At 39.2% G+C, this 20741-nt stretch overlaps 1 protein-coding gene across 1 annotated transcript in view; it reads left to right on the forward strand.

Moving 5' to 3' along the window:
* The first annotated feature begins 2096 nt into the window (after positions 1-2096).
* PSMD1 (proteasome 26S subunit, non-ATPase 1) overlaps positions 2097-20741 on the forward strand; it is a 93231-nt gene continuing 74586 nt past the window's right edge. The window contains exons 1-7 of the mRNA XM_038574162.1: positions 2097-2260; positions 7368-7411; positions 8052-8125; positions 8315-8484; positions 13641-13846; positions 16162-16305; positions 18554-18780. Of these exons, the coding sequence (XP_038430090.1) occupies positions 2245-2260; positions 7368-7411; positions 8052-8125; positions 8315-8484; positions 13641-13846; positions 16162-16305; positions 18554-18780 (881 nt within the window). The 5' untranslated portion in view covers positions 2097-2244. The remainder of the gene's footprint in view (positions 2261-7367; positions 7412-8051; positions 8126-8314; positions 8485-13640; positions 13847-16161; positions 16306-18553; positions 18781-20741) is intronic.

The raw sequence follows: 20741 nt of genomic DNA on the forward strand, positions 1-20741 counted from the left end.
CACAGTCACCACCACCCTCTCCTGCCTCCCTGACACTTAGTTGGCACTCACTATCCTGCTGATCTAGTATCTCTATACACACTGCCTGCTCCACTCATTTCCATCACCTGTTATCATGTGTGATTCCTCTAGAAGTTTCAGGCATGCAGGTGTCTTCCTATGAGGGACTGGCCAAAGTGCCTCTGTAAAGTCATACTCCCAGTATTTGTTTATTTTATGTACACACCTCCCAGGGCAGGGCCTTTCAATCTGAGCTATAGGTTCATCAGAAGTGTTTAAGAATTATATTTGATATATTTTAACAACCTTAGCTTTAGAATACTAATTTAAACACATTCACATGTACACTCCAATGTGTCATCAACCAAATTTTAATTCAACCGCAAAATACTGCTTGCGCCAGTAGGTTACATTGTTTTGACAAGGCCTCAGAAATAATCTTTTTTTTTCCTTTCAGAAATAATCTTCAGTAATTGCTATCCAATTGATGAGTAGCTTGATGTTGCAAGGCTAGTAGCTTAAAAATGCCACCATCTGTCTCTAATCTTTGTTAAGGCTTTCGCAGGACTATTAAACTAAATTGGCTTTTGAAGCTGGTGCATGACTGCAAATGGCCATCACACCTGCCATTTCAAATTAGACATAGGAAAAATCAAGAGGGGCGCCTGGGTGGCTCAGTTGGTGGGGTGTCTGCCTTCAGCTCAGATCAGGATCCTGGGGTCTTGGGGTTAAGTCCCATGTCAGGCTCCCCCCCTCTCGCTACCCTTTCCCCCACTGTGCTCACTCTCTCAAATAAATAAAATCTTGAAATAGAAAAAGAAAAGAAAAAAACCAAAAACCTGTTGCTCTGGGGGGAAAGAACTAGACTGGTGGAAGACAAGAATGGGAAGCTTTTCTTTTTCCTTTGGAACACTTTCACTGTGTATCTTTTCACACTTCTTTTTTTATTTATTTTTAAAGGGTTTTACTTATTTATTCACAAGACACTAGAGAGAGAGAGAGAGGCAGAAGCAGGCTTCATGCAGGGAGCTGGATGTGGGACTCCATCCTCAGTCCCCAGGATCACTCCTTGGGCTGAAGGCGGCGCTAGACCGCTGAGCCACCCAGGTGTCCCTGCCCCACACCTTTTTTTCTTTTTCTTCTTCTTTTTTTTAAATAAATTTATTTTTTTATTGGTGTTCAATTTGCCAACAAATAGAATAACACCCAGTGCTCATCCCATCAAGTGCGCCCCTCAGTGCCCACATCTCTTTCAAACAACATACAATACTAATTCAGTACTAACTATTCCAAATGTTAAAAAAAAATTCTAAAACAAACAAAAAATAAAAATAAATAAAAATAAATAAAAATAAATTCTTTCAATTTTATTATAAATCAGTGATTACTTAGCGATTCATTATGATAAAACATTTGAGGATTTCTTTTGAAAGTGTGTTCTGCTTTTTTAAAAACGTCGAAACTCATTTTTCTTTTCTTTTTTTTTGTAAAGATTTTATTTATGTATTCAAGAAGAAACAGAGAGAGGCAGAGAGGGAAGCAGGCTCCATGCAGGGAGCCCAAAGCGGGACTCGATCCCGGGTCTCCAGGGTCACGCCCTGGGCCAAAGGCGGCCCTAAGCCGCCGAACCACCCAGGGATCTCCCAAAACACACTTTTCTAACAAAATGCCCTTTGCATTGTTCCTACCCCCAAAAGTTTGGCTGGAGCTGGGAGAGGGAGGAGGATGAGGGCCGGGGAGGGCGGGGGCATAACTACGGAGAGTCCGCCCAAGCAGCAGGTGGCGCTGCGAGCACCGCGAGCCCCTGCCCGCAACACCCTTGCTCTGAGCAATGGCGGGTGATAATGGGGTCCTCTCTCTGGGGGTGGCTATTCTGAAGCCCGATCGCAGGTGCCCAGCAGTGTTCGCGCCGCAGCGGGAGCGCTGAACCTCGAGGAGGGTAAGAGAAAACATGACGCTCTCCGCGCACCCCGCGGCGAGGGCCGGGGCGGCGGCGGCGGCGGCGGCGCGGAAAACCGCAGGCCGCGGCGGGGAGAGTTCGCGCCGAGCGGCAGGCGGAGCGGCGGGCAGCCCCGCGGCGGGCGGGGTCCTGGGAGAGACGCGAGCCGGCGGCCTGAGGAGGCGACTGACTGAGCAGCGCACCGGGGAGCGGGAGGCGCGGCGGAGCCCACGGGCCGGGAGCTGACAGACACACGGCGCGGCCGGGACGGCGAGCGAGCGGGCGGGCTCGTGCGGGACGCAGCCATGATCACTTCAGCTGGTGAGTGCGCCCGCCGCCGGCGCCCAAAGGGAGGAGCCGCCACGCCGGCTTTTAGCTGAGTCAGGGCCGGTGACTGGGCACCTCCCGGCGGAGCGCCGGCCTGCGCGGCCCCTCGCTGCCCGCCGCGCACCCCCGGGCCCGGGGGCTGCCTGTGTGGGCCGGCCTCCCCGAGGGCCCCGGCGGTCACCTCCGGCCGGGACGTGCCGCCCACCCGCAGCGCGTCCCACCCGCGGTCACACCCCCGCGCCCGCGCCCGCGCCCGAGGGGCTCCTGGGCCCTTTTCCGCCCCCGGGGGGTGGGGGGGCTCCCTCGATCCTGTCGCTTCCGAGTTTGGCGCCGGGGGATCGTGTGATCCCAGCGCTTCCCCGCAGGTGGGTGGGGGGGTGGGGGGGGCGGCAGCCTCACTACTCTGTAGGCGCCCGGACCTAACCCCAGCTCCGTTCTCCTTGGGGTCCAGTCTGAAGCGCACTCGAGGCGGGGTGTTTCTCGGGGTGCTCCGCTAGTGTTCAGCTCGAGCGCCCAGACAGCCCCCCGGAGCCTGCTTGATACTGATAACCTGTCTGTGGATCGGAGACTAGGTACTCGGTAAAGACTTCTGCATTGAGGGAAGAATTCTTGGGCGTGCGGTGCAAGTTGCAACGCTTCACCGTTGCCTCTGTAGGCTCGGGTGATGGCCTTGAAATGCCAGGAGCTGTGAAGATAGGCCCCCACCCACCCACCACCCACCACCCACCACCCACCGCAGAGTCATTTGCATATAGCTGTCCACAGCCTTAGTGGTTTGATTTTTTTTTTCTTACCTGCTCTCTCTCTCTCTCTCTCTCTCTCTCTCTCACACACACACACACACACACACACATCCTTTCCTCGTCCTGTGTTATCTAGGTTTGTCCACAAGTGTTTTGCTGTAAACAGGCTAGCGGTCAAACTGACTTGTTAAGGAGGAGCTCAAACCCATATATCTGTGGAGGATTGCTTGACCCTAGAAACCTAGAAGTTACCTTCAGAGATTTCCGAGAGCTGTCACCTGTACCTGGAATTAGACTTTTGTCCCCAAGCGATGCAAATGAAGTGAATTTTAGCTCAAAGAGGACAGAGTTTTTCCAGTCATTGCTCCCGAAAGGTAACGTTTCTTGCCACTTGTAAATGTAGGCGTCCTTCTGTTTCACATCCATCCAATGCCACGGCTTCTTCTTATCCCAAGCCATCTTTTATCTTTTGTCTGGGTTACTGTGACAGCCTTAAGATTTTGTTTTTCCACCGTTATCTTCATATAGTCCGTTCTTCTTGCTGTATGTAGGCAGAGTAATTTTTTTTCAAACTTTAATCACAGGTCTTTTTTTTTTTTTTTTGCTTAAAATCTCTGGTCATTTCCATTGTGTTTAGAATAAAATCCAGACTTTTAACCAAAGACTTAAATGATTTGATTTCTGCTTTGTCTACTACTCTCTTTTTCACTCACTACATCCTACTGCTCTTTCTGTTCCTGAGTATGTCAGGTTCTATCTTAACCTCAGGACCCTAGCACCTTCTGTTCCCTCTATCTAGAGTCTTTTTCCTCAAGTTTTCCCTTAGCTTCTCAATCTTTAGTCTCAGTTTGAATGTTAGTCTTTCCTGATCATTTTGTTAAAATACGCTGCCTACCTCTCTTCCCCTCAGCTGTCCAACTCATAGTTCTGTGATTACTTTGTTTACTTACCTCATTTACTATCTGGTACAATTTTGGGCAGCAAAACTTGTTAATTCTTAGAGCACTGCCAAACAGATAGATGGCAGATGTTCAAAAGTGTATTTTTTTTAAAGATTTTATTTATTTATTCATGACAGACAAAGAGAGGAAGAGACTGAGGCAGAGGGAGAAGCAGGCTCCATGCAGGGAGCCTGTTGTGGTACTGGATCCCAGGACTCCAGGATCACACCCTGGGTCGAAGGCAGGCACTGAACCATTGAGCCATCCATGGATTCCCCCCAAAAGTGTATTTTGAATGAAGAAATCAGTCAGCTAATCAAATCTATAAATTAATCCCTAGAGTATTTTAAGTAGAGGCTGAAAAAGCACTTGATGGGAATATAATAGAATTTAAACCTATTCCAGGTGACTAGTAATGATCTTTGAGGTCCTACTCTGAGACTCCGTGGTGATACAGTATATTGGTGGTGAGGCGTATTTGTTACTATCATTTGTTACATTTAGTGGATCACTTACCAGCCTTTGCTCAGAACCTTTTGTCACCTTGTTTCCACGTTCTTTCCGCTCACAGTGTCTTAGGATCTGTCCCAGGTGCTTAAAGACTAGCCTCATGGTTCTGGTATGGATTCATCAAGTTATTCATTCATTTTTTTCTCTAGTCACTAGCTAAGCAGTAAGAACAGTGGTGAATAAGAGATGAACACGTATTGTTAAATTTTTCAAAAGATTCAGCAGCAAAAGGGAGTGGAGAGATAGAGATAGGTGGTTACAGGAGAGAGGTATGAGATTGAGTGGTTTTTTTTTAACATAATATAGGCACATAAAGGGAAATTATGCTAAAAAGCCTTAAAGCAGTAATCTCCCACTCCTCTTTTCTCTTCCTCATCCCTGGAGACAGCCATTGTCTTTTTAAGATTTTATTTATTCATGAGAGAGACGAGAGAGAGAGAGAGAGAGAGAGAGAGAGGCAGAGACATAGGCAGAGGGAGAAGCAGGCTCCCTGCAAGGAGCCCAATGCGGGACTTGATCCCAGGACTCCAGGATTACACCTTGGGCCAAAGGCAGATGCTAAACCACCGAGCCACCCAGGCATCCCAAAACATTCATTTTCAACTTTTAAGCTGTTTCTTCTGGAACGTACTTCCATATTTATAAATAACATCCAAATATTGCTATAACCTGATTGAAGAAGTTTAGGTAATATCTGCTACTTTTTATCATGGCAGAAGAGATTTTTCTAGCATCCTAAACTTTTCACATTCCTTGTGTATCTCCCTCTCCCCCCATCTGAAGAGAAGTTCTGTTTTGTTTTTAAGATGGGAAGTAATTGTGTAGGAGTGTAGAGTATTTGATTTAATTGTGTTCCATGAACAAAGGCTGCATTTCTAAGCCAGGACAACAAATTAGTCATAAGGACAACAAATTAGTCATAAATAATACAAAACAGGAGGGTGTAAGAGATTCATCACCTCTTTTGAAGCAGTTCAAACACACCACTGATTGATGATAGGCAATGAGTAGCATTTTTAGTATGTTTATGAAGTGTTCTGCTGTTCATGATCTGTTCCACAGTTTTTTTAAAAGATTTTATTTATTTATTTATTTATTTATTTATTTATTTATTTATTTATTTATGACACACAGATAGAGAGAATGGCAGAGACACAGGCAGAGAGAGAAGCAGGCCCCATGCAGGGAGCCTGACGTGGGATTCGATCCCAGGACTCCAGGATCATGCCCTGGGTGGAAGACAGGGGCTAAACCGCTGAACTACCCAGGGATCCCAATCTGTTCCACATTTAAAGGATTCTTATCTATCAGCTATCCCACATCACTAGTTCATAATCCACCCCACTCCCCCATTACATTTTTAATTTGTCTTCTCTGTTCTTTCAGTTTAGCCTTTCTGTTCTGGACTTCTCATACCAAGCTAGAGTACCAAGAAGTTCTTTTTATCTGCTCTTATGCTTTTAGAATAGTAGTATGCCCTAGCCAGCACAATGGTTCGTTTTGTTGGCTAAGTGTTGTATCCTTTCCTGTATGGCTCTCTAAAGACTGCTGGAACTACTTGGCAAACCTATACTTATCAATCAAAATGGCTACATCTCCTAAGTAAACTTATCTTGACACTTTTTAATCAACTCATAGTTTCAGTTCAGTGTTCCAGAATGATTTTAAGATCCATATGGAAAACATCCGAGAGACAGTTTAGTTTTGTGTGTTTTGTTTCTTTGAGATCTAAGGACAGTAATTCCCCATATGTTTTCTAATAATCCCTTTGACATATGACTATATTTCAAGGTATATTCTTTTGGAGAGGATAGTTTACTTTCCAGTGTTAATGCTAACACCTCAAGGTCATGTGGAGAACGCTGTACTTGGGTCATTTGAAGTCAGAACAAGTAAGATTGCTCATCATTTAACATACCTTCTCGGTTACTTGTGATACAAAGGAGGTGCCTTAATAGAGGCATCTTGAAGTAATTGGTATATTTTACTCTGTTGAGTTGATGACTTCACCTTTTTCTGTAAATAATTTCATAACTGTTGATTTATTTCGTGTGAATAAATTTATTCTAAAGTTGTCTGTGAAGGTTTCCCATTTTGGTCAGTTTGGCCAGAGATTTGCTCAAACTGTATTATCAGTATTACATGGAAAACTCATGGCCCTATAACTGGACCCTATCCCCACAATTTCTGATATAGTATAGATCTAGGAGAGGGCCAAGAATTTCCCTTTTTTAAGATTTTATTTATTTATTCATGAAAATACACAGAAGAAAGAGAGGGGGCAGAGATACAAGTAGAGGGAGAAGCAGGCTCCATGCAGGGAGCCCGACAAGGGACTCGATCCTGGGTTTCCAGGATCACGCCCTGGGCTGAAGGCAGCGCTAAACTGCTGAGCCACCTGGGCTGCCCAAGAATTTCCATTTTTAGTAAGTTCCGAGGTAATGCTAATCCTGTGTGTTCAAGGACTATACTTTGAAAACCAGTGAACTTGGCAAATGTAATTTTTGTGGTGTCATGGTGATTCGATAACATAATTCTTAAACTTCAAAATAGAAACAGTTACAGTTATAAAGAAAAATAATCATTCTTCTAGTGAAGTCACTCCTCAGTCACTCCTCAAAAACTACTTTTCTAATTGTGATATTTCTTTTTTAAAGATTTTATCTATTTATGCATGAGAAACACACACAGAGAGAGGCAGAGACAAAGGCAGAGGGAGAAGCAGGCTTCCATGCAGTGAGCCCGACGTGGGACTTGATCCCAGGTCTCCAGGATCACACCCTAGGCTGAAGGTGGTGCTAAACCGCTGAGCCACCTGGGCTGCCCTAATTGTGATATTTTTTAACTAAGTAATAGCTTCTATCTTAGCATATACTTCATAATCATGATATACTTTTTGTCTTATAGCTGGAATAATTTCTCTTCTGGATGAGGAAGAACCACAGCTTAAGGTATGAGTTGAAGAAAAATTAACTAGGGTTAATATGAACACTGGAAACTCTGAATTTAATGATATTTGTATATTTTCCATCATTTAAAAACACCATCTTAAACAGTCTATACCCATTCAAATCTAGCCCCAAAGGACGATATTTTGGCAGTAGCAATTGGTTTTCCCTAGAGTTTAACAAGGTTAAGGTAAAAAATTCTCAGTATGGCACCAGAACACTCCCCACCCACCCTTGTTTCTTTATCAGAGGAAAGCACAAAAAATTGTTCTTCTGTGTCACATATTTTTAAATTATTTTTATTTGACTAAACTTTGGAACATACTTAAAGTGGCTCTACAAACCTGAATTCATTTATATCCAGACTCATAATCAATTTTGTATATACAGAGAAGAAAGATGTTCGTTATATGGAATAACCTATGTCTAGTCTGATGTTTTATGATTGAAAACGGAAAGGAAATGTATAAACCCAAGAGAAAACAGAAGTCAGTAAATTTTTGTATTTTTCATAGGTTAAACGTTTTAGTAAATATAACTGAAAAATTGGCCATTGATTTGCCAGAAGGTTTTTTTTCTTTTTTTGGTAAAAAATTGTAATGGTAAGTCTCTCAATGTTGAATTTTATTTTTATCTTCTACAGGAATTTGCACTACATAAATTGAATGCAGTTGTCAATGACTTCTGGGCAGAAATTTCTGAGTCTGTAGATAAAATGTAAGAAATTATTTTATTTCTATAAATTGGATTAAAGTAGATCAACTAATTTTCTGAGAAAAAAAAATTGTGGATGTGGGTCATATGGCTTATTAATTCGTTTAGGATTTTGCCGCTACTAAATATGTTTAGATGGGATTTTTAAGGAGAACCAGTTTGAGCTAGACTTACACTTCTGATTTCTTTCAGAGAAGTTTTGTATGAAGATGAAGGTTTCCGGAGTCGGCAGTTTGCAGCCTTAGTGGCATCTAAAGTATTTTATCACCTTGGAGCTTTTGAGGAGTCTCTGAATTATGCACTTGGAGCTGGTGACCTCTTCAATGTCAATGATAACTCTGAATACGTGGAGACTATTATAGGTAATTATTTTCCATCCTGGTAAAGCTTTATCTTGTCAGCTTCTTTCTTGCTGTGGTGCATATAAAATTTTTGTTTTGAATTACTACTTGCTGTTGCCAAATTTAATTTAATTATTTTTTATTTTTATTTTCTAAGATTTTATTTATTTATTTATTCATTAGAGACAGAGAGAGAGAGAGAAAGGCACAGGCACAGGCAGAGGAAGAAGCAGGCTCTATGCAAGTAGCCCAACGTGGAACTCGATCCCGGGTCTCCAGGATCATGCTCTGGGCTGAAGATGGCGCTAAACCACTGAGCCACCCGGGCTGCCCGCCAAATTTAATTTTAATTGGAAGTTCATAATCCTATAATATTATGCAAGCCGAGTTTTTAGATCTGCCTTCCAATTTTGTGATTTATTATTTTTTGACATAATGAACAGTAACATTAATAATAGTAATAATGAAGAAACTTACCTCACAAAACATTTTATGGAAGAATCTAAGAAATTATTCAGAAAAGGTCTAATCAACCTAAAGATAGTTATCTTAGATTATAGTTATTGCTACTCCAATGAGCATTCTGTTATATGAAAAAGTTAGATTATTATGAGTAACTAAATGACAGCTGTTTATAGAGTTATTTTTTTTCCTTTTTTTTTAAATAGAAGTATATATAGAGTTATTTCTAATACCAGAAACCATTATTGACTGTCTTCATTCTGCTAGGCACTTTGCTACTCATTTTTCATGGCATGGTTTATTCCACAGCTGCCCTGTGAGGAAGGCCATATCCATTTTACAAATGAAAAAACTTGAGTTTTGAGATGATAGAGACACATGGCTATTAAGTAGGCTTACTTCAAAATCCATATTATTTCTACTAGCAACCATCATTTTTTTTCATTTGTTTCTTTATTTTAGAAGTGGGGGTAGTATACTGGCAAGACTTTGGGCTCTTTATCTTGTAAATTAAACTATAACTAAGGTTTTGTTCAGCGATTTATAGCTTTTTTTTTTTTAAGATTTTATTTATTTATTCATTCATGAGAAACAGAGAGAGAGAGAGAGAGAAAGGTAGAGACAGAGGCAGAGGGAGAAGCAGGCTCCATACACGGAACCCAATGTGGGACTTGATCCTGGGTCTCCAGGATCATGCCCTGGACTGAAGGAGGTGCTAAACTGCTGGGCCACCCAGGCTGCCCAGCAATTTGTAGCTTTAAAAAAATTTTTGAAAACTCCTGATCTAATAGATGAAAGAATAGACTGCATACCCTTCAGACAGTTCTATAGGAATATCAAGCTTTCAATCATAGTTACAGAGAGCACAAGGGTATATTCTTTCAGTAGTGTAGTATATTTTTTTGAATAGCTGATTTTTTTATTTTTTTTTTAAAGATTTTATTTATTCATGAGAGAGACACACACAGAGAGAGAGGCAGAGACACAGGCAAAGGGAGAAGCAGGCTCCATGCAGGGAGCCCGATATGGGACTTGATCCCAGGTGTGCAGGATCACGCCCTGGGCTGAAGGCGGCGCCAAACTGCTGAGCCACCAGGGCTGCCCTGATTTTTTTTTTTTTTTTTTAAGATTTTATTTTTTTTTAATTTTTTTAATTTTTTTTATGATAGTCACACACAGAGAGAGAGAGGCAGAGACATAGGGAGAGGGAGAAGCAGGCTCCATGCACCAGAAGCCTGACGTGGGATTCGATCCTGGGTCTCCAGGATTGCGCTCTGGGCCAAAGGCAGGCGCCAAACCGCTGCGCCACCCAGGGATCCCTAAGATTTTATTTATTTGACATAGAGAGAGAGGACAAGCAGGGGGAGTAGCAGACTGAGAAGGAGAAAAAAGCAAGCGCTGCGCTGAGCAGGGAGCCCAATGTGGCGGGCCTCTGTTCTCAAAACCTGGGGTTATGATTCTAGAAACCTGGGGTCATGACCCTAGCTGAAGGCAGCTGCTTAATTGGCTGAGCCATCCAAGCGCCCCTGAATTGCTGATTCAAAAGAGGTCTGGCTTATTCACCTGAACCCTTAAAAGGAGAAATTTGGCCTTCTCTTACAGAAATGGGGAAGTGCTGCACAAGCTGCTTCAAAGGATACTTTCAAATGTCTGTGACGTTCTAACTAGAATTCTGCATTTATGATTTTAAAGTTTTTGCTGTTGCAAGTAACTTAATCCTGTTGGGAGGGGGGTCATTGAATTGGAATTTTCATCTATAATTCTATGGAAAGAACAAGTGGTTTTAAAGAATAGACCATAACATTTGAAACATGGAGCGCTTTCTCTATTGAGTTAGAAATGGGGAGTTAAAAACACATAGCCTCTCTTCTTTTATTTCAAGGATTTTTTTTTTTTTAACGAATACTGATAATTTTTTCAACAATGATGTGCAAGTGCTTGCATTGCTACTATTTTACAAAACATGTTTTAAACAGAACTGTTGGTCTGTAAGTGGCTATGAGGTGGTAGATGCCTTCCCTCTCTAAATGCTGTCCTCTTAGCTTGTAGAAGGCAATTGTTGATAAATCAACCAATCCTCTTTGCTTTTTTCTTTGTATGAAAGTGGGGGAACTTCTAGGGTTTTTTGTTTTTAAGATTTTTATTTATTTATTCATGAGAGACACAGAGAGACAGAGACACAAGCAGAGGGAGAAGCAGGCTCCCTGCAGGGAGCCTGGTATGGGACGCCAGGGTCATGCCCTGAGCCAAAGGCAGATGCTCAACCACTGAGCCACCCAGGTGTCCCTGGGGATTTCTAGTTTTTTAGGCACTGTTAAAATGGATCATTTTGAGGGTGCTTGGGTTGTGTAGTCCGTTGAGTATCTGACTCTTAGTTTCAACTGAAGGTCATGGGATGAAGCCACATGTTGGGCTCTGTGCTCAGCACAGAGTCTGCTTGAGATATACTCTTCCCCTCTATGCACACATGCTTTCTCTCAAATAAAAAAAAAAAAAGGAATGGATTGTTTTTTGTTTGTTTTGTTTATTGTATTTTTAAGATTTTATTTTTTTATTCATGAGAGACACAGAGAGGCAGAGACATGGCAGAGGGAGAAGCAGGCTCCATGCAGGGAGCCCAATGTGGGACTCGATCCCAGGACTCCGGGATCATGCCCGGAGCCAAAGGCAGATGCTCATCTGCTGAACCACCCAGGCATCCCAAGAATGGATTGTTTTGAACATCAGTGAAATTTGTGAGGGGATACACAAAATAGAATTTGGGAAGAACTTCCTAGGATCTTATTGAATATTATACATCCAGAAAATTCAAAACTAAAAAAAAAAAAAAAAAAAAAAAAAAAAAAAGAAAATTCAAAACTAGTAAATTTTCTTGCTGTTATAAGAAGACTTTAGATGGGAATGAGACTAGATTCTGGGATATAGTTGTGATATAAACCTGGTAAGTAAAAGCGTGAATCTTATTTGAAACCTTAGAGGTATATTTTTCCCCTTCAGTTATAATTTAAGGAAAATCCCCCAGTTGTTCAATTCTGTTACTTTCTGATAAGATAGGTGTAATGTTTCATCACTTAACTATATTTGGTTCAAAAAACTCATATTAGGAACTGGTAAAGATTTTCTGCAACCAGAATTGTTTTAAGGTCTGCTTTTTGAGTGCGATTTTATTCTTATTAACTGTAAGTAAATGTGCATGGTTCTGCCTGGATGGACCCTGTATGTGATATATTCCAAATTACTAAAGGACTGCTTCTCCCAATATAGATCCATTTAACTTGAGCCATCTAGTGGGCCAGTAATTCTTTTTTTTTTTTTTTTTTAAGATTTTATTTATTTATTCATGAGAGACAGAGAGAGAGGCAAAGCATAGACAGAGGGAGAGCAGGCTCCATGCAGGGAGCCTGATGTGGGACTCCATCCCAGGACTCCAGGATCACACCCTGAGCGGAAAGCAAACACTTAACTGCTGCGCCACCCAAGCATCCCTGGGCCAGTAATTCTTTATGCTAATTCAAATCATTTGTTTCTCAGGGCTATAGTTTGCAGCTAATTAATCTTGCCCTTGTACCCTTTCTTCTTTTTGAAAGGGAGAATGACAAGTCAATGAGTTATAGAGAATATAACTATTGTATGTCATTCACTTGGGTATTTACTCATCTTCCTTATGAAGGTGGAAGAAGACTTAGGAAAATTCCTTTTATTGGTTATTCCTAATAAATTTAAAATGTGGTTGTAAAGTAGTGTGAGTTGTAAACAAATATTTCTCATCAAGTATGCTATTGGTACCTTTCAGTATGTTGCCCTATTCTCTCCATCCACCCAAATCATTGTGTAATGTGAAAGCTAAATTGTGCCTATGTATACCACTGGATTTTAACACTGGCAGTGAGGTGGGGGTGGGGGGCTGAGACTGGGGATTGTGTAGGTTTCACCCACCTTACTTTGGAACAGCATGTCAACAGATATGACAAATGCTGGAAAGGTTTTTGGAAATCTTTGGAATTGTCTTTAGAACCTGTGGTACATTTCAGATCTCACTATTATTTTACAAAGATGATTAGACATGGTCTTTACTGTCAATGAGCTAATAGTTTCACTAATTTGAAGAAGTCTAATTTATTGCTCTGTGATAATTGTTATAAGTGGTCTTTTTAAATATCCTCAGTAATAGCAAATTTTTGTTTGTTTTTAAAGATTTTATTTATTTATTCATGAGAGACAGAGAGAGAGAGAGAGAGAGAGAGACAGAGACAGGCAGAGGGAGAAGCAGGCTTCATGCAGGGAACTCAACCTGGGACTCCATCCCAGGTCTCCAGGATCAGGCCCTGGGCTGAAGGTGGCGCTAAACCACTGAGCCACCCAGGCTACCCCCAAATACTTGTTTTTGAAAGTGAAACAGTAGCTATTTGTAGCCAACTCTGATAAGCAATACAGTCAAGTTGAGTAATATGATTTTGGTCAAAGTATCATAGCAAGATAGAAATGTTTTGAATAATGTCAGCTTCATTAGAATTAGTATATAAGCCTCCCAGTGTAACTGTTATGAAGGGAACAATATTAGTTTGAAAGTATAACTTCTAGAATTTAAAAAGCCTGAAATTTGTTTATTACTCTATAGTTTTCCCAGAAGTTATGATTACAGAATGTGGGCATTTGTCTTTTCTAGTAGTTTAGTCCTGTTTACAAGGTGATTCATTGTTTTATTTTCTTTATAGCAAAATGCATTGACCACTACACCAAACAATGTGTGGAAAATGCAGATTTGCCAGAAGGAGAAAAAAAACCAATTGACCAGAGATTGGAAGGCATTGTAAATAAAATGTTCCAGCGATGTCTAGATGATCACAAGTATAAGCAGGCCATTGGTATTGCTCTAGAGACACGAAGACTGGATGTCTTTGAGAAGACTATACTGGAGTCGGTAGGTAGATAATGTGATTTTAAAGATTGTTATTGATGGGGAATCAGCAAAGCAAGTTATTTAAAAACCATGGATAATGAAAAGAAAATCTAATTTAGAAATAATAAGGTGCTCTTTTGCCAGATGTTTTATTTTTACATTTACATATGAACTGTGGCTGTGTTTTTTGGTCATCAAATACCTGCTTTTATCTTACCACATTCATTCCTTTAAATCTTGCACGGGGAAGATGTTTTAAATATCCTGCCCCCTCCTTTTTTTCCAAGATTTTATTTATTTATTCATGAGAGACACAGAGAGAGAGAGAGGCAGAGACACAGGCAGAGGGAGAAGCAGGCTCCCTGCAGGGAGACTGATGTGGGACTCCATCCCAGATCCTAGGATCAGTACCTGAGCTGAAGACAGACGCTCAACCGCAGAGCCATCCAGGCATCCCTCTCCTGCCCTTTTTAAGAATACTGTACTGATTATTTTAATGCATTTATTATGGCTAAACCTACAGACTTGCTTCTTGGTTTGAGGATGTTTTGCAATAATTATGACAGTGGTAGTAATTCTGTGTAAGAAAGTGGTCAGGAAGGTGCAAGACTGAGTTAAATGGACATTAATCTTCATGCCCACTTTGCCTGCCTTACCACCTGTCTTCGTGAGCTGGCTCTCTGTACTCCAGCCTCACCTCAGTTCCTACATGTACCCTGCCCCATTCCTCTTACCAGAAATAATGTCTGTGCTGAAAATATTCTTTTCTTTACCTCCTTTATTCCTGTTCAAGATTGAGAGTTCACTTTAACAGTCACTTGCTTACAGATCCATTGATTCCCAGCACCCATACTGTCCACTACCCCCTACTGCAAAGATTAGGTCCAATTCTCTTGTTAATTTCCGAGAGCCTTGTGTTTTTTTTTCTTATAGAGTCTACCACTATAGTAACTAATTAGTGGTAGGTAACATTTGTGTTTAGCAGCAGTGATAAGAGTTAAATGAGTAAATGAATGAGCGACCTAATATGATAGAATTGGATCTTGTTCTATTCTGTTTTATTTTGGGGCAATTTTTCCTTGTCTTCATGTTATAGAATTAAAATATTTATTTTCATTCACTCAACAAATGTTTTTTGAATGTTTGCTGTATGTCAGACACTGTTCTAGGCATTGGAATAGTGGCAAATGAGACCAACAACAAAGTTCCTGCCCAGATGGAGCAATCCATTGGGGGAATAGGTAATTGAGCAAATAAAAATATAAAGTAAAGGGGTGACAAATGTTCAAAAAAAGAACAGAGTAAAAAATGCCTCTTACTTTGCATCCTAGGGCATGTATATGCATATGACTTAAGTTTTATGAAACAGTACCTACTTTTGCTACTTGTGATAACTCTGATATTTTAAAATTGTATTTCACCAAAAATGTGGGTCCCATTAAGTTGATTTCATTATACAGTGATGGGTCACAACTTGCTTTTTGAGAAGTACTCCCATAGCTCTTCAATATGCTTGTATGTTGAAGGATTTTATAAGTTGGTATCTCAGATGTTGAATATGCTTTGGAGAACTATAAGATATACATAGACTAAAAATTTCCTCAAGGATAAGATATACATAGACTAAAAATTTCCTCAAGGAGAGCACCAGCTCTCTGCAACAGCACTCAAAACTTGAATCACTCAGAGCTGGAGAATAGCTCTATCGTACTGTGTTCCTGGCTATCAAGTGTAGACAAAGCAGTAAGACTTGGGGACTAACAAGATTGGGGGCAGAAGGATAAAGGACTTCAGTAGACATACTTGAAAAACATAGCCATTTGGTGTATGGACAGTTGTATATATCTTTTTTTAATAATTAACAGCATCACTCTTATAGTATTCTGTGTTCACATAGTGAGAATTCAGGGTGATCACTAAATATTGTTTTCAACCCATTTTTTATGAAAAGAGGAAATAGGTCATTTTAAGATTTTTATCTAAAATGTTTATTTTTAAGTTCTGTTTTTCAAGTAGGAGATAAAGCTTTGGCTGCTTAAAATAACTAAAGAACATAGATTAAAGTAATTTGATTTGGTTTTTTTTTTAAGATTTTATTCATTTATTCATGAGAGACCCAGAGAAAGAGAGAGGCAGAGACACAGGCAGAGGGAGAAGCAGGCTCCCTGCAGGGAGCCCTATTTGGGACTTGATCCTGGGACTCCAGGATCATGCCCTGGGCCAAAGGCAGGCGCTAAACCGCTGAGCCACCCAGGGATCCATCCCCCCATTTGATTTCTAAATAAAATAATGCTTCAGTAACCAGATAATGATGTGTCTTGAAATTTCTCTTTCAGAATGATGTCCCAGGAATGCTAGCTTATAGCCTCAAGCTCTGCATGTCTTTAATGCAGAATAAACAGTTTCGGAATAAGGTACTAAGGGTTCTAGTTAAAATCTACATGAACTTGGAGAAACCCGATTTCATCAATGTTTGTCAGGTACTTATGTTATGTTATGTTATGTTATGTTATGTTATGTTATGTTACCTTAACTTACATCACACTACTTTATGCTGCACTGCTGGGCTGCGCCTCACTACTTTACGTTACGTTAAGTTACTCTCATGCTTTCATATGTGTATCTCAGTTGATTTTCACAACAGCCCTGTGAAGATTAAGGTGTACACTTATATTTTTTAGTGGTAAGAAGCAATCTTACAAAGCTAAAAACCTGTTCTGTTATAATGCATCCTGTGTATTCTTTTTATATTTGGAAAGTATTCCAAATATTTAAGGAAATTTTGGAAACTAGGTCAAAAAAAGTAAAAGGTAGAAGAAGAGATAAAAACAGTACTTATGCTATGTCATTCTAAAATGAATTTCAGGTGTAAAAATGATCCTTGGCTTTAATACCCAGACACAGCCAAAACATTTGGGTATATTTTATCTCTTTCCATGTATGAATTTGCTTGTACATTTTTAAAACTTAAGATCATCCAGAAAATGAAAAGTGTATCTTTCCCTTTCCCTAGGCCTTTTCTCAAAGATAATGCTTACATTTTTTTCCCCCATTTATTAGCACATCTTTAATGGCTGCATTGTATTTTGTTGACTGGAAGTGCATGAGTTTTCTTTTTAACAATATCATACTATATGAAATTTTGTATTCTGCTTAGAGCATAGCACTTTGTCATGGGTTTTGTTACTTTATCACTATAATGTGTTCTCATATATTTTCATCCTGTATACATTTTTAAAATTTAGAGTAATGCATCTTTTTTATATGCTTTTGAAGCAAGTTTGAAACATAGAAAAGCCTGGAAGAAAAATCATATCACTGAAAACCAACATTTTAGTGTATTTCTTGTCAGTTTTCTCTATATAGCTTTTTGGAGTTTTGTTTGCTTTTAGTTTTTAATAGTTTTTTGTTTTTTATTTTTTATTTTATTTTTTTAAATTTATTTATGATAGTCACACACAGAGAGAGAGGGAGAGAGGCAGAGACATAGGCAGAGGGAGAAGCAGGCTCCATGCACCGGGAGCCCGATGTGGGGATTCGATCCCGGGTCTCCAGGATCGCGCCCTGGGCCAAAGGCAGGCACTAAACCGCTGCGCCACCCAGGGATCCCAATAGTTTTTTAAAATATAAGTGTTTTAAAACTTATATGAAATCAGTAGTCCTCTGCTCACCTGTGTATTTCAGTTTTATTCCTCAGAGGCAGGTTTTGTTTTGTTTTGTTTTTTTTAAGCTGTTTTATTCCTTGTTCCTTCAAAATTTTTTAACACTTTTACATTTTTAAAATACATTTTTTTGAACAAGTAATAGTACAGTTGCATGATTCAAAATTTAAAAAGAACCAAAGGGAATACAGTGAAGTCTTTCCACTCCTTCCTTTGACTCCTAAGTTCCTTTCTCTGATGGCAAACAGTATCAATTATATGTATCCTTCCAGTTTTAACATTTTTCCATGTTCTAAGTTTTCACAGACTATTGTTTCAACTATTTCTTGACTGTGTGATAATCATTTAGTGGATGCACTTTGCCTTAACCATTCTCTTGTTATTGATCATTTATTTTGTTTCCATTATTTCCTATTCTTAATTTGTAATAACTTTGATTAATGTGTTCATTTTGAAATTAACTGTTTGCTGCTTTGAGGAAACAAAATTTAATTTGAATTCTTAAAAAATAAAAATCCTAAACTTACTGGATAGTTTTGTTGAAATATGACGGATTATAAGAATAATAAGAGAAATACTTCAAAATGGTTATTTTAGTGCCTTTTATTCTGGCCTAGCATGATACAATGTGTGTTAAATGAATGACTCCTATAATATACGGTTAAGCAGAAAATTCAAATTAAGGAGCACTTGATAATAAAATACAGGTAAGATTTGAAGAAGCCAAGATTCATTCACCTACTAATTATCAAGTACTGCTAATTGCCAGGCACAATATTAGGAGCTATGAATATAAACTGTTGCTTTTCTTATGGAAAGAAGATGCCATTTTAGGAAAACTGCCTAGTGCCAGGATCAGAAATGGAATGCTAGAGCTGGAATTCAAATTTAAAATTAATCAGTTTTTTTTTTTTTTTAAGAAAGAAATGGAGTATTAGAATATCTTATCTCCAGTTTGCCTGTACTTATATTTTAAGGTTTTCTGTATTATTAATTGTCATTGTCTAAATATTTTATTGGCAAAGTTTTCAATTATTATGTAATTGTCCCTTTATCTGCATTTCAGTGCTTAATTTTCTTAGATGACCCTCAGGCTGTGAGTGATATCTTAGAAAAACTGGTAAAGGAAGACAACCTCCTGATGGCTTATCAGATTTGTTTTGATTTGTATGAAAGTGCTAGCCAGCAGTTTTTGTCATCTGTAATCCAGAATCTTCGAACTGTTGGCACCCCTATTGCTTCTGTGCCTGGATCCACCAATACGGGTACTGTTCCAGGATCAGAGAAAGACAGGTATAAGTATCTTTTTCTGCATCAGAGCTAATTGAACAATCTTTATTTCATTTTGCAAATAGTTGGAATATTCATAGACTGCATAGTCTATGAAGAATTTCAAAATTAGCTTTCATAGATTGTAAAGTCTTACTAAGGCTATTGCTCTGTTTTGCACTCTGTTGGGTACATTAAAGACCAAAGAAAGGGACCCTTCTAGAAAGAAATGGAAGTGATTGATAGGGCCAATTGCGTATTGCTAGCTAAGCAAGTAAATAAAATTTCAGGTGGGTAGAGCACCTTGGTTGTTCAGTTGGTTGAGTATCCGACTCTTGATTTCAGCTCAGGTCTTGATATCATAATCATGAGTTCAAGCCCGTGTTGGGCTCCATACCCAGCATGGGGCCTACTTAAAAAAAAACTTCAGATTGGTTAAGTGTGCTAGAATTTAGATATTTGGAAAGTAAGAAACATTTCCGGCTTTTTGTGCTTTTATTAAAACTAAATATGTATTTATCTTAGGCCCATACAGTATTAGATTTTATTTTTTTGTAATTTCTTATGTATTTAGACCATTTATTAAAAATATTTAAATGTGTCTTTGCAATGGAGCGCCTGGGTGGCTCAGTTGGCTAAGCGTCCAAATCTTGATTTCTGCTCAGGTAATAATCTTGGTTGTGAAATCAAGCCCTGTGTTGGGCTCCTGCTCGGTGTGGAGCCTGCTTAAGATTCTCTCTGTCTTCAGATTTCACTGGCCTTCTAACTTGCCCTCAAAACACCAGAAATAGTCCTGCCTCAGTAAGGTTTTCTTGAATTTTAGTTTTTATTTTTTATTTAATTAAATTTTTTTTTTTTTAATTTTAGTTTTTAGTATTTGTTTTCTTCCCTTATTTTTCTTTTTGGGGACCTATTGTTAAATGTAAGTTGGATTTTCTTTTCCTAGTCTTCTATATTTCTCACTTCCTTTTGAATTCTTTTCAGCTCTTCATTTCTTTTAATTGAATAATATTTTAGATATTATAAAATGCACATATCCTGATGCTACAGTTGAAGGAGTTCTGACAATATAAACACCCATATAACCATCACCTCTGTTATCATCCCAGAAATTTTTCCTGTGCCCTTTGAGGTCAACCCATTCCCCCTGAAGCAAACACTGGTTTGCTTTCTGTCAGCATAGGTAGTTTTGCCAGTTCTGAAGTTCATAAAACTGGGTCAGATAGCATGTCTTTTGTTTCTGCTGCTTTCACTCAACACATTTGTGATGTGTATCTGTTTTTTGGATGAATCAGTAACTGATTCCTTTTCAGTGTTGAGCAACATTTCATTGTATATACCAGGTTTGTTTATTCATTCTTACATTGATGGACATTTGGATTGTTTCAGAACATGACTATTAGGAACATTCCTGTATAAGTCTTTTTGTGGACAAATGTTTTCTTTTGGGTAAATATGTAGGATTAGAATAGCTGGGTCACAAGGTATATATTTAACTTGGTAAGAATCTGCCAAACTATATTCATCATGGTTGCCCATTTTACCCTCCCAGCAACAATGTATTAGCATTCCATTTGTTTGTTTGCCAACAGTAGATGTTATCTCTTTAATATTACTCATTCAAGTGGTAAAAAGTGATGTTTTGCTGTAATTTTAATACAAGTAATTTGTCAGATATATTGTTATGAATATATTCCTCTAGTCTTTGGCTTATCTTTTCATTTTATTGGTATTTTTTGATGAACAGAAGTTTTTATTTTTGATAATCCAATTTTCCATTTTGTTATCCCAATCTAAGAAATTCTTTGCCAACTTCATAATTGTAAAGATATTCTGCTACACTTTTTTCTGTAAGCTATATAGTTTTAGTTTTGTGTTTAGGTCTGTGGTAGAACTCAGCTTAACCCTTCATATGTGGTGTGAGGTAGGAGTAGAGTTTGTTTAGATGCATGGATGTCTAGCAGTTTCATTACCATTTGTTTATT

This window comes from Canis lupus, chromosome 25 (genome assembly GCF_011100685.1).
Source record: "Canis lupus familiaris isolate Mischka breed German Shepherd chromosome 25, alternate assembly UU_Cfam_GSD_1.0, whole genome shotgun sequence".
Lineage (NCBI taxonomy): Eukaryota > Metazoa > Chordata > Mammalia > Carnivora > Canidae > Canis > Canis lupus.